Source organism: Brassica oleracea, chromosome C5 (genome assembly GCF_000695525.1).
Source record: "Brassica oleracea var. oleracea cultivar TO1000 chromosome C5, BOL, whole genome shotgun sequence".
Taxonomy (NCBI): Eukaryota; Viridiplantae; Streptophyta; class Magnoliopsida; order Brassicales; family Brassicaceae; genus Brassica; species Brassica oleracea.
The window spans coordinates 30,280,584-30,293,129 of record NC_027752.1 but is presented as its reverse complement, the minus strand read 5'-3'; the positions used below and the strand labels follow the sequence as shown (position 1 = coordinate 30,293,129).

Genomic DNA, 12,546 nt, shown 5'->3' with positions numbered 1-12,546 from the left:
TGACAAATGAGTTATGAACAAATAATACCATATAATTTTTAAAAACATAGCCATTCTTAAATATTTTTTGAATAAATAATTATTTTTAAATTTAATCAACTGAAAATAATATCCGTACAATTGTGTGAGTCAAATTCTAGTTTTATTGATGCATGTTATATATTAGTGTTGCATGTTTTAGGTAACATTTTAATGATGCACGTTTTTAAAATTCTCAATTATTATAATTATGCACGTAAGGATAACTCATGAGTTTTTTTGGTTGATTAAATGACATTATGTCCAAATTTATTTAAGGATATTTCATTAAGGTAACTGAAAAAGACAAACAATAAAATGGGAAGTTTAAATTCATTTAAGCATATTTCATTAATGTAACTGAAAAGACAAGTAATAAATTAGACAGTTTTATTCGTTTTAGGATATTTCATAAATGCAACTGAAAAAAACAAGCAAAAAAAAAAAATTTAATTAATAAAGTAAAAACATTTTCAAATAGATACTTCTCTCTTTTAATAATATAGATTATATCATGTTTCCTCACTTATAATTTCTCCAACATGTACCGAAGGGAGCACAAGTACCAAAAAGACAAAACCGAAGCCCATTTCAAACAAACAAAAACAGTTAAAAAAACTCAAACTTTCCGAGCCAAGGTTCTCTGTTTAGTGGCGTGTTGGACCACTTTCTCCTCAACGTGTAACCCTTTCCTGCGTCTCACGGCGTTGATGAGCTTCCTCGCCGTGTTGGGAAGCACGCTTGCTCCATCACCAAACTCTTCAATCTCTTCTTCAGTTTTGGGAACAAAGAAGGGATCTTCCTCGAGCATTTCCCAATGGCTCAGAACCATCAGCGCACTCGCACCACCTGACGTTCCTTTTCTCAGCTCTTCTGCAAAACCGAAACTTTCAGAAACGGGCACGTAGGCATGGACTGTAAACAGAGACGACCCTTCTTGCATTTCTTCCTTGAGAACTCTAGCTCGTCTTCTGCTCAGAACGGCGTACATGGGACCAAGATACTCCGGTGCTGTGTTTAGCTCGCAGAAGTACATAGCTTCCACGATCCGTGGATTTGTCTGAAGCACGGCGGCTCTACATGCGTCTTTGACAGCTGTCATGACTTGTCCTGTGAATATTCCAAAGTTTTCAGGTTGTTTCTCTGTTTCTGAATCTTCTGCGAGATGAGACTCAATGGTGAAAGCTAATCCCCACATTGGTTCATCACATAGAGGTCCTGATGCTGTAGCTAGCTGAAACCCCGAGACTATGCTGCTTTCGAGAGTAAGAGCTTCACTGTACAATGCTGAGTCAGGTGGTGTCTCAGTAGAATCTTCTGTGAAGCCAAGTCTCTGAGAGACATGAGGAGAGCCTCGCACGAGAATGGATCCATCCTCGCAGATTCTTTTACCATCTGGAGCAAATAGTATGTTTGGACCTTTCTCTCTTGGACCAAGCGCCCATATCCTCTTGAGCAACTTCGCCCACTCAGCTTTGCACTTCTCACGATCATTCTCGGTTTCAGAGCTTGATGAAACGCCAGCTTCAACTAACTGGTTCTTTAATGCTTCAACGGGATCCACATTCTCTTCGAGGCTAGGGCTTTGAGATTCTAGTATCTTAATGCTATGACTGCCTTTGCCTCCAATAATGTCACCAAGCAAGTCAGTGCTCTCATCAAGCAGCTTGGTTAGGGAGTGTGGTAGTTTCATGACGTGTACTCTGATAACGCATCTGCCGTTTGGAGTTCTCTTCTCAACGTAATCCGACGCATTCAAGCTCAGAGATCTCAAACTTTCCAAAAGATTAGAGCCATCACCTTCAATTGTCTCCCTGTAGGAAACGAGAGGCGAAGAGACTTCAATGTTCACTCTTGCAAATCTGTCTGTCAAATCCTTGATACATCTTTCTAGATGAACTTCTCCAGCAGCAGCAAGCACATGTTCTCCTCGAGCAGACACCGTGATCTCCACAAAAGGATCTGCTCGGTTCAAAAGTCTTAGACCTTTCATCAGAGCACTCATATCTGAAGGATCCGATGGCTCAATCGCCACTCTAAGAGTGGGAGAGACCTGAAACTCCATGCTGGCTAAGGGCCAGCAGTTTCTAGTAGATGAAAGTGTGGCGCTTTTTGATATATATGGTCCAAGCCCTCTTATGGCCACTACATTCCCAGCTTTCACCTCGTTTACTGGTTTTAAACCTTGTCCCATCATAAGATAGATTGAGTGGAGTTCTGCTTCTTGAATGTACTTCTGAGACGATTCGCCTTTGAGAGGATCATATAGAGCGGAAATCACAAAGACCCTTTGTCCGGCGCGAAGAACACCGCTAAAGATCCTGGCAAATGCAAGGAAACACTCATCCGACTCGCTTTTACTGTCGTCATCATTTAAACCGTTCATCCTCTCCCTGTGGTCTCCTCCCTGAGGTATCATTTTCATGGGAATAGCGAACATTTTAGATACAAACACAACACAGGGGGAGTCACGGCTAGAGTCACAAGCCTCAATTGATCTTCTAACAAGCTCTGCTTCTGCAAGGACACTTGAATCAACCTCGTTACCACCTATAACTTTTCTTTCTGGAACCAAGCGTGGGATTCTATATGCCTGTGCTGAAATGGGGTCTGGCAGATGTTTCACAGCCATAGACAAGACTGCATCAGACAAAGGAAGCCAACGGCTCATCACTGATTGAAGCAAGTTTTTAGGATCCTTGTTCTGAAGCTCGCGTTGTGGAATAATCAAGTTAAAAGATTTGATAACTTTCTCGAGAACAGCTCTATCACCGCCGGGATCTAGTGCAGCCTCGTAAACCTGCCACAAAGGATCAAGCACGAACTGCACAAACATTGGTTTTGTCTTGCTTCCCGCACTTAAAGACTTCTTCCCTACAATCATCTTTGTCTTAGGAATATAATAACGAGGACCCCATAATGATTTCTGCAACGTATCCGCTTTAGCTCCAAGCTTGGAAGCATAGAAATTAGCAAACTCAGAGACCCCAAAGCCCCATCCATCCAAAGCACACACAAAGACCACATTACCCTTCTGAGGCTGAAACGTAACCTCTTCATCATCCTCCAACAACTCAAGACTCTCATCAGTAATCTCACCTGAAGGACTCGCAAGTATAGAGTCAACATCAGACAAATACTTCTCAGACTTATACGCACTCACAATCCCATTAACCTCATGAACAATTCTAATCAAACGAGTATATGCTTCCATGGGACTCAACCTCAACTCACAAATCAGCCTATCAATCTTGTTAAGCACCAAGCAAGGAGTCAGCTTCTCAATCCAAGCTTGTCGCAACACAGCATGGGTCTGAATATGAACACCTTCAACAGCATCAACCAGAACCAAAGCACCATCACTAAGTCGAGCAGCTGTAGAGACTTCACTACAGAAGTCCATGTGTCCAGGGGAGTCAATCAAGTTGAGAGAATAGTCCTTGTACCGAAGAGAAATCGAGGAGCTTTTCATGGTGATAGCGCGCCTCTGCTCTTCATCGAGATAGTCCATGTACCTAACCTTACCAGCAAGCCTCGGTTTAAGCAGCTCACCGTCACCGGAGGAAGCAATGAGGTGGTCAGCGAGAGTTGTTTTACCGTGGTCTACGTGTGCTAAGATGCAAATGTTCCTAATGTTCCTAGCATCAGACTCATCCATCTCTTCCGTTTTATACAAAGAATGCCTACCTGCAGATTCAGTGTTCATAAATACTTAGCTTCAAATCAATGAAAAGGTAATCTTCTATGATATTAATTTGGCAGAGACGATTCCGATTCAAACTAGCCACATAAGAAACGAACAAGAGAATCCATCGATTCAAAACCTTCACGAATTCAACAGAGATGATCTTGGATCGAACCGAAAGAGAGATCTAAACTACAGAGATGCTTTTGAAACATTCAAAATATCCGAAATTACCTAAATCCTTGAGCGATTACCTTGTAAAGCTTAATCCGAGCTCAGGCAATTTCTCCAGAAGCAGAAACACTTATCTCCGATGAGTTTTCTCTTCTTATAAAGCTTATCTCTATCTCTTTGGAAACAGGACGTTGACGAAGGGCGAAGAAGAGAAACGGCCTTGCTTCCTCGGCAGAGCCAAAAGTAACGGCGGCGCAGGGTTTGGCGATTTCCTCTGCAAGTTTCGTCTTTACAACCACCACGTCAACCTATTATTATATTCGGAATGTCGAACCAAGTTTTACTAAACCGGAATCCGCTGGCTGAGTTAGAGAGTTCGGTTAAAATAACATTAACATATTGGAATGTAGAACCGAGTTTTAGTAAACCGGAACTGGTTTGGTTAAATTAACATTATTATATATTTTATTTATTGCCTTAAACTCTTAAACCGGACCAAGCGAGCGTGGGTCGAGATTCGCTTGCCCTAACTTTACCCCCAAAAAAATCGAGAGAGAGAGAGATGCAGAAACGAGAGTTTGCGAAATCCGGCGGTCAGTCGGGTGGATCTTCGGCTCCGCCAGCGAAGAGAGGCCGACCCTTCGGTAGTACGAGTGCAAACTCTGCAGCTGCAGCAGCTGCGGCGGCGGCGGCGGAAGCGATGTCTCCGTCAGCTCTACTCGGTCCTTCTCTTCTTGTTCACAATTCCTTCGTCGGTAAGCTCGAAAAAGGACCAATCTTTATATTCCAAGAAAGAATTGAGTTAAGATCTATTTTTGAATTTTGTAGAGCAGAACAACAAGAGAATAGTGCTGGCGTTACAGAGTGGTCTGAAGAGCGAGGTGACATGGGCGTTGAACACACTTACACTGCTCTCCTTCAAAGAAAGAGATGATATTCGTAGAGATTTCACTCCTCTTGCTAAGATCCCTGGCTTGCTTGACTCCCTTCTCTTAATCGTGAGTTTTGTTTACTTACTTACTGTGGAGATTCTCTGTTCTTGAACCAATCATATGCTTAAAATTTGGCAGATTGATGATTGGCGTGACATAGCTCTCCCTAAGGACTTAACAAGAGGAACTAGGGTCAGGTCTTTAGGTGTGAATTCTTCTGTTACAGGATTCGGGAGCGAGTACGATGCTCTTGCCTCTCTTCAACCACCTGGGTGAGTGATCTTTCCTTTTGAAGTTATCTATGCTTGTGTATTTGGAAACTATGTACGGTTTCATATTCGCCTGGCAGATCCGGAGCTGGCTCTGCAGCTGGTGAGGTGTTAGGGAAAAAGAGCAAACATCTGTCATCTCAGTGGTGGAATGAAGAGGATGGTTTGTTTAATCTAGACGATGAAGGCAGAGCAGAGAAACAGCTTTGCGCCGTTGCTGCATCTAACGTCATTCGCAACTTCTCCTTCATGCCTGATAATGAGGTTGTAATGGCTCAGCATCGCCATTGCTTGGAAACTGTTTACCAGTGCATTAACGATCATATGACCGGTAAGGACAAGTACTGTGTGTTATTCGCCTCTGATAGATTCCTTTTTCTTGGCTTCAATATATGATTGCAAGTATGGACTTAGAGATTCTTTTGTTCGCAGAGGATGAAGAGCTGGTCACAAACTCGCTTGAGACCATTGTGAACCTAGCGCATTTGATGGATCTTCGTATTTTCAGCTCGTCTAAACAGTCATACATCAAGATTAAGTGAGAGTTTGTATATACTTGGATTCTTCTACCAGAATGCATCTTAACTTGTTTCTCAATCTCTAACTTAACGTGACTCATTCATCACTCTTCTGCAAATAGTGAAAAGCAAGCAGTTCAAGCTGTCTTAGGGATTCTCAATTCTTCTGTCAAAGCTTGGAACTGTGCTGCTGCTGAACTGCTGGGCCGTTTGATAATCAATCCAGACAATGAACCTTTCATTAGTCCCTTGATTCCGCAGGTTTGATACACTTCTTTTATAACGTAATCATGTGATGGTTTGTGGTTACTTAATTGAACCAACCTCACGCAGATACACAAGAGACTAGTCGATCTCTTGAGCATACCAGCCGTTGATGCCCAAGCTGCAGCTGTTGGGGCACTCTACAATCTTGTCGAAGTAAACATGGATTGTAGACTAAAGCTTGCTAGTGAGAGATGGTAATACTAAAACTATGCATCCTTCTTCTCTTACTAAATACAATGAAAAGTGAAAACGTTTTTTAAATTACACTATAATGAGACATTGTTTTGTTTCTGTGATAAATCGTTTTCAGGGCGATTGATAGATTGTTGAAAGTGATAAAGACTCCGCATCCGGTTCCAGAAGTCTGCAGGAAAGCTGCAATGATTCTAGAGAACCTTGTCTCCGAGCCACAGAACAGAGGGTTCTTACTGGCGTATGAGAATGCTTTTGCTGAGCTGCTCTTTCAAGATGGCAAGTATTCTGATTCGTTTGCGAGGATTTTGTATGAACTAACTGCTAGATCAAATAGCAGAGTCGCTTCGGCTAGGGGAATCTGGGGAATGTAATTTGTGGGTTTAGTCAGTCGATGTCCTTCTCAGAAGATTAGTGGTTTTGATAAACTATGCTGTAATGTATTATTAGTAGTAGACTTCATCATTTGATATGTACTGTTAAAGCACCGTATTGTTGAACAAAGTAGATGGTGGTTTATTCTTATTATTGCACTCGCATACATCCAAAATATAATCAATCTCAAAGATCATGAGGGTGCAGATCCAAAACATGAGAAACACGTGTCTACGATCATTACCTCACTTAAGATGTCACCCTAGAAGAACATAAATGTTTAATGTTGTTAACATGCCTATCTCTGTGGTAAGTTAAATTGGGCCCCAAACATCTTGTGGATTAATGGGCTTTTTAGTAACCAGAAAATGATGTACCAACTATATAGTCCTGAACTAGGACAATATAGTTTCTATACAAATGATTCATTGTACTCAACTTAGTACTCTGATTCATTAACTATGAACAAACTTTGTGAGATGGAGAAGAGTCTTAATACTCTTGTTACTCCAAGACGTACTCGCGTTAAATTATTCACCTACTTGCACCATTTGAGTCTTTGGCCTGAGATTTCTACTCTTTAATTGCATCATTTGATCAAGTAAAGATCTTTACTAATCCGAGATGAATTTTCATCAAATCTTTAGAACTTCTCAGCATTTCTCAATCCATGTTTGGTATTGATTAGAACATTAGTACCGTAAATACTTTTGCTACTGAAAAGGATCGTGATATATAAAAAAGATTCAGTTTTGCGTTTTCTTGCAACGTTAAAAACAAAAGAGTAACTTTGAATAATCCGTCCAACCCCATATAACTTTGAATAGTCCGTCCAACAACCCCACAAAAACTATAATCAAATTGAGATATTGTGGCTGCTTATTTATATGATATTCATATAATAATTGAAATAAATCACGTTTTCACGTTCTAATAGTTGAGAGTGTATTGTTCACCAAGTTATATATATAATAAAATAACAAAGATCAAGGCCACATACACAGTGTAACATATTAATTTGCCGTATTGGAGATGGGGTCAAAATCTCTCTGTCCTTTACATTTTTGGTAATAATCTCTCTTTGAAATCAGTTAACGTCTTTTCTTGTAAACGAGGGGACGTTCTTTCTTCTTACATATTTTCTTAGATTCGGTTAGCATATGCTTATTGAATTATAAAATGTTTGATATTAAAACGACCATAACACCTAAATACCCATAATTGTGACCAACAACAACTACAACGCAAACTAGTGCATTCCTACCGACCAAAACGCATTTTTCCGAATGTTATTTTCGACAACTTTACCTTTTGCTATATTATGGAGTTGAAACAAATACAAACCGTTGTTTTTTCAAAACACGTATACATAGTGATAACCTATTCCATAGTAAATTATACGTACAAGCAATGATCACAACCATGAACTCTAGAATCAAATATCTTACGGTTAAAATTTCATTATGGTATTCAAAATTGGTTACTTAGTTCTCATTATACACGTTTATACGATATACTAGTTTTCTTGTGAAAGAAATATTAAGGAATAGAGAAGAAATATATTTAGATTGTATTTCCAAATTCTTTATGTTATTGCATTAATAATTCATTTAGTCTCGAGCGCACTATTGAATATTTTCAGTAAATAATCATTTTTGAGAGAGAGATTTTTTATTCTCTTAATTAAAAACCTTAACTGAGTGGTTGGGGAAGAAACAAAATCTAATTCTCAAATTATAATGCTACTTGAAGAGGTCCCAATTCAGTGAAAGACGTCGAGCCAGAAGATCAGCGCCTTAGAGAGAGAGAAACTGAGAGAGAGGATTCCCGGCCGACGGCGAAGCTCCTTTAGCCACCGTCGGTCCGGTCATGTGTTTCAAGTTCCTTTTAAACGCGGGCTTCTGTTTTTAGGGCTATAGATTTTATGGGTTTAGTTTCGGCGGCGCACCGCTCTACGGTGGCCGTCCGATTTTGTCCCGGGAGGTGATGGCTTTCTCAGCATCTTCTTCGCCGGTTTCTGTCTTCGGGAGGCGGTGGCTTTTTCAGCACCGTGATCGCCGGCTTTTGTTTTCGGGAGGCGGTGGCTCCCTCAGCACCGCTAGCTCCGACTGGTTTCTCGAGTTACCCCACCTCGATCTACGAATCTGAGCCTCTCTTGTTACTCTGCCTCTCGTTCTGAATCTGGTGCTGCATGCATGAATGTCGGAGATGATGAATCGATTGTAGGCGGCTATTACCCTCTGATAAATTCGTAGATCCGGCTAGCTATGATTCTCGGTATGCGTTGGTTGTATACGAGTTGCTTTGAAAAGTTGGTTTTGAATGGTTTCGTCCCAGATCTGACGACGACATCGCGGTTAGCCGTCGTATCGTGGATTTCAGTGCCGGAGGAAGAAGGAAGAAGGAAGCAAGGCTCGCGCTCCGCGCGGATCGAGCGGCGCCTCACCTGCTAGGGTTTCCTGAGGTTGGGCCTTATAGCCCATAAATTTAGCTTTGCTTTTGGCCTTTCGTATTTGGGCTTCTTGGTTTTGTTATGTAATGTTTGGGCTCTGCCCTTTTTGGGTTTTAATCCCTTAACAAAATTCAGTGACAAAAAAAAAAGAGAAGAGGTCCCAATTTTGCTAATCTAAATACGCCTCTTCATTGGTCCAAGTGTGGAACCTCTTCTGATGTAACGTGTCTATAAAATAATTGCATACTTTCAATTATATACTCCCTCCGTTCCTCCTGAAAGATCCATATTTTAGAGAAAACTTTTGTTTCAAAAAGATACATATTTTATATTTCCAATGTAATTTCTGTCAACTAATAATGAGAAATTGTGAAGTTCAAAAACATTAATTTTATCTCTTAAAATTTTATTGGTTTAAAAATATAAGAAATATAAAATTACAAAAAACTATGCATTTATAACTAAATTTTAATATGTTTTATTAAAAAGTGTGAAAATTCTAAGACATGAATTTTTTAGGAACGGAAGGAGTATTATCTAATAGTAATACTATACTCTAAATGTATATACTAAACTCAAAAATGTATAATATGTGGGTGTAAAGATAGTTGCTGAGGCCATTGTGTGGTCCACTGATGCTCCCCTTCCTTCGGCGCGAATGGATCCGACCAGAAGGTGGACCTCAAGATTTTGATTTCTGCGGTTGTGTAACCAAACAGAGTTTTGAAGCCAGTCTCATTCAATAAGTCTTGCAATGCAGAGTGATAATACACGTGTCATGTATCAATGTCTTATAATCGGTTATTAGGTGACCGGCCCGCACCCTGTGCGGGCATAAGAAAATTCAAAATATGGACTAAATCTTATATAGTTTTAGAAGTAACAGATTTTATAATATAATACCACCGTCTTTGGGAGAATTCATCATCCATGGAAAAAAGATGGTACTCAATATTTGAGATGGACGAAAGGGAACTGTGTAACTTCAGTATGAAGAGGCAGATATTGTGTGTATGTATAATTGCAACGTCCCAAAATAATTTGTGCGTTTACGAAGAAACTTTCATTCAAAATATGGAATAAATAGTGTGTAGTTTTAGAAGTATCAGATTTTATATTATCATTAATTAGAAATTTATTGTATATATGTCGTAATTCTTTAATGTTGGTGAATAATATTATTTTTCCATTAATAATAAAAAAACATTTATGTAGACATATTAAAAGAAAATATAATAAAAATCAAAATCAAAATATTATCCATAAACAATATAAATTATGAAGTACAATTGTAGAAAAATAAAGCAAAATCAATTAGAAACCTGAAAAAATTAATTTCAGTAAATCTGATACTTCTAAAACTATGCAATGTTTAAAAGAAAATATAATAAAAATAAAAATCAAAATCAAAATATTATCCATAAACAATATAAATTATGAAGTACAATTGTAGAAAAATAAAGCAAAATCAATTAGAAACCTGAAAAAATTAATTTCAGTAAATCTGATACTTCTAAAACTATGCAATGTTTAAAAGAAAATATAATAAAAATAAAAATCAAAATCAAAATATTATCCATAAACAATATAAATTATGAAGTACAATTGACGAAAAATAAAGCAAAATCAATTAGAAACCTGAAAAAAAAAACTTTTGTAAGCAATTTTACGGGTTAACATTATTTGATAGATTTATAAGTTTCTAAATAAAAATTAACATGAAATAATATTAAATTGACATACCATCATGACACGAAGTAGTCAGAAAATGGAATGCTCCTGAATACAATCGGTCTCCTAACTCATCACTACCAATCTGGCAAATACAAAAAATAAATAATTGTAACAGTTTATATACTTAAAAATTTGTATTTGAAAAGAAAGTAGATTAAAATTACGTACCGTGACTACGAAATATTCTGAAAAACTTGTTTGTAGACAACATTCAATGTTTTTGTGTGCGTTTTCCCTTCTTTACCAGTTATTAGAATTTTTAATCCAGATCTTGACTTAACTCTTGAAAGTGCAACGTAGAACTGACCATGAGAGAACACTGCCTAGGCAGAAACAACCCAACATTGCGTTTTTCCTTCTTTACCAATTATTAGGATTTTCAATCCAGATCTCGACTTAACTCTTGAAAGTGTAACGTAGAGCTGACCATGAGAGAACACTGGCCTAGGCAGAAACAACCCAACACTTTCCAGTGTTTGACCTTGACTTTTGTTGATGGTCATCGCGAAAGCCAAAGTAACTGGAAACTGTCTTCGACGCATTCTGAAGGGAAACTTTGTGTCATGTGGTGTGACAAACACTCTAGGGATCCAAACCGGATGTCCAGCAATTTTGTTTCCGGTTATAATTCTACCTTCTATCACATGGGGCAGTAACTGAGTAACAATTAGCCTAGTACCATTACATAAACCATCTGCAACATCCATGTTACGAAGACACATGATAGGAGCACCAACCTTGAGCTTCAAACAATGTCTAGGCAGTCCAGCCACTTTAGGCAAATTTATTTTTCCATCTCCTATATCCAAAATCCAGTTTGAGAAGGATTCAAGCTCTTTTGCTGCATCATCAGTAAGACCAGCCAGCAATCTCATGTTTTTTGTTAGCTTCAGAACTTTGCAGTGCTCCCAAAGATATGACGAATTCAGAGCCGCCAAAACAGTCTCTGCTCTACCACCTCCAGGTATAACCGGTAAAATCTGTCTGAAATCTCCACCGAAAACAACAACTTTACCCCCAAAAGGTATGTCTTCAGAAGATCTTATAAAAGATCTTATAATATCACGCATAGTGCGATCCAACGTCTCGAAACAGTGTCTGCTCATCATAGGCGCCTCATCCCATACAATTAACTTTGCCGCTTTAACTAATTCTGCACGATCTGATCCTGGCTCCATTTTCTTGCAAGTACTGAATTCGTCTGCATCTATCGGAATACCAAATCTGGAATGTGCGGTTCTACCTCCTTCCAACAACAATGTTGCAATTCCACTTGATGCGGTATTTAGAAAAATCATACCTCTAGATAGGATCGCTGATGAGAGTGCTCTGTATACAAAGGTTTTTCCTGTGCCTCCATAACCATAAAGAAAGAACACTCCACCGCTATCATTTAAAACTGCATCCAGAATCTGTTCGTATACCCCTCTTTGCTCATCTGTTATCATCGCCATAAGTCTTTCATTTTCCTTTAGCTGATCTTCCACAACATATTTAAGCTCATCATCTATAAGGCGATTGCCGTTGTAAGAGCCAAAATCTTCTGGTTTTGGCATGTGGGGCCATTTCTTGAGGCTACGACCATTGCTGAGCAAATGATTTTCGATCTCAGTAAGAGCAATATTTTTGATCTGCTCTATGGTCAAGTTCATATCTGCAAGTTTGATAATTTTATTAAATTAACATAGACATTCTTACAATATGATCTGCTCTATGGTCAAGTTCATATCTGCAAGTTTGACAATTTTATGAAATTAACATAAACATTCTTACAATTAAAAAATTTAATTAGACAAAACTCACCAGGTCGTCCAGTTTCTCGCCGCTTCTTGTAAAGAATATCGTCGGTAAGATACTCCCAAGTAGCTTCCCACACAACATGAGGCTGAGACAAAGATTTGGAAACCAACATTCTCGCAAAAAGCTTCCT

General features: G+C 38.8%; 3 protein-coding genes across 4 annotated transcripts; 1 reads left to right on the top strand and 2 right to left on the bottom strand.

Moving 5' to 3' along the window:
- Positions 1-471: 471 nt before the first annotated feature.
- On the bottom strand, positions 472-4,168 carry LOC106295160 (elongation factor Tu GTP-binding domain-containing protein 1). Of its 2 annotated transcripts, none has more exons than XM_013730985.1 (2): positions 3,958-4,168; positions 472-3,705 (listed from the first exon to the last, which is right to left on the bottom strand). In XM_013730985.1, exon 2 carries the CDS (start codon positions 3,674-3,676, stop codon positions 638-640), a length of 3,039 nt encoding a protein of 1,012 aa, XP_013586439.1. In that variant the 5' UTR covers positions 3,677-3,705; positions 3,958-4,168; the 3' UTR covers positions 472-637. The 2 variants fall into 2 exon arrangements, with proteins under 2 accessions (XP_013586439.1, XP_013586440.1); XM_013730986.1 differs by having other exon boundaries at positions 3,938-4,162.
- Positions 4,169-4,375: 207 nt separating this feature from the next.
- On the top strand, positions 4,376-6,583 carry LOC106343164 (armadillo repeat-containing protein LFR). The gene is made up of 8 exons (XM_013782310.1): positions 4,376-4,632; positions 4,706-4,875; positions 4,948-5,081; positions 5,159-5,409; positions 5,511-5,616; positions 5,719-5,857; positions 5,930-6,057; positions 6,174-6,583. Exons 1-8 carry the CDS (start codon positions 4,440-4,442, stop codon positions 6,427-6,429), a joined length of 1,377 nt encoding a protein of 458 aa, XP_013637764.1. The 5' UTR covers positions 4,376-4,439; the 3' UTR covers positions 6,430-6,583.
- Positions 6,584-10,789: 4,206 nt separating this feature from the next.
- LOC106344965 (ATP-dependent DNA helicase PIF1-like) lies at positions 10,790-12,528 on the bottom strand. The gene is made up of 3 exons (XM_013784250.1): positions 12,420-12,528; positions 11,033-12,270; positions 10,790-10,918 (listed from the first exon to the last, which is right to left on the bottom strand). The coding sequence occupies exons 1-3, from the start codon at positions 12,526-12,528 to the stop codon at positions 10,790-10,792; spliced, it is 1,476 nt and encodes a 491-aa protein (XP_013639704.1).
- Positions 12,529-12,546: the final 18 nt, after the last annotated feature.

Excerpts from the sequence above, each read along its gene's own strand:
- LOC106295160 (XM_013730985.1), bottom strand. The coding sequence starts at position 3,676 with ATGGATGAGTCTGATGCTAGGAACATTAGGAACATTTGCATCTTAGCA.
- LOC106343164 (XM_013782310.1), top strand. The coding sequence starts at position 4,440 with ATGCAGAAACGAGAGTTTGCGAAATCCGGCGGTCAGTCGGGTGGATCT. Across the intron at positions 5,082-5,158 it reads GCCTCTCTTCAACCACCTGG|ATCCGGAGCTGGCTCTGCAG; the intron begins GTGAGTGATCTT and ends TTCGCCTGGCAG. Across the intron at positions 5,858-5,929 it reads TTAGTCCCTTGATTCCGCAG|ATACACAAGAGACTAGTCGA; the intron begins GTTTGATACACT and ends AACCTCACGCAG.
- LOC106344965 (XM_013784250.1), bottom strand. The coding sequence starts at position 12,528 with ATGTTGGTTTCCAAATCTTTGTCTCAGCCTCATGTTGTGTGGGAAGCT. Across the intron at positions 12,271-12,419 it reads GCGAGAAACTGGACGACCTG|ATATGAACTTGACCATAGAG; the intron begins GTGAGTTTTGTC and ends TCAAACTTGCAG. Across the intron at positions 10,919-11,032 it reads TCTCTCATGGTCAGCTCTAC|TTCTACGTTGCACTTTCAAG; the intron begins GTTACACTTTCA and ends TCTCATGGTCAG.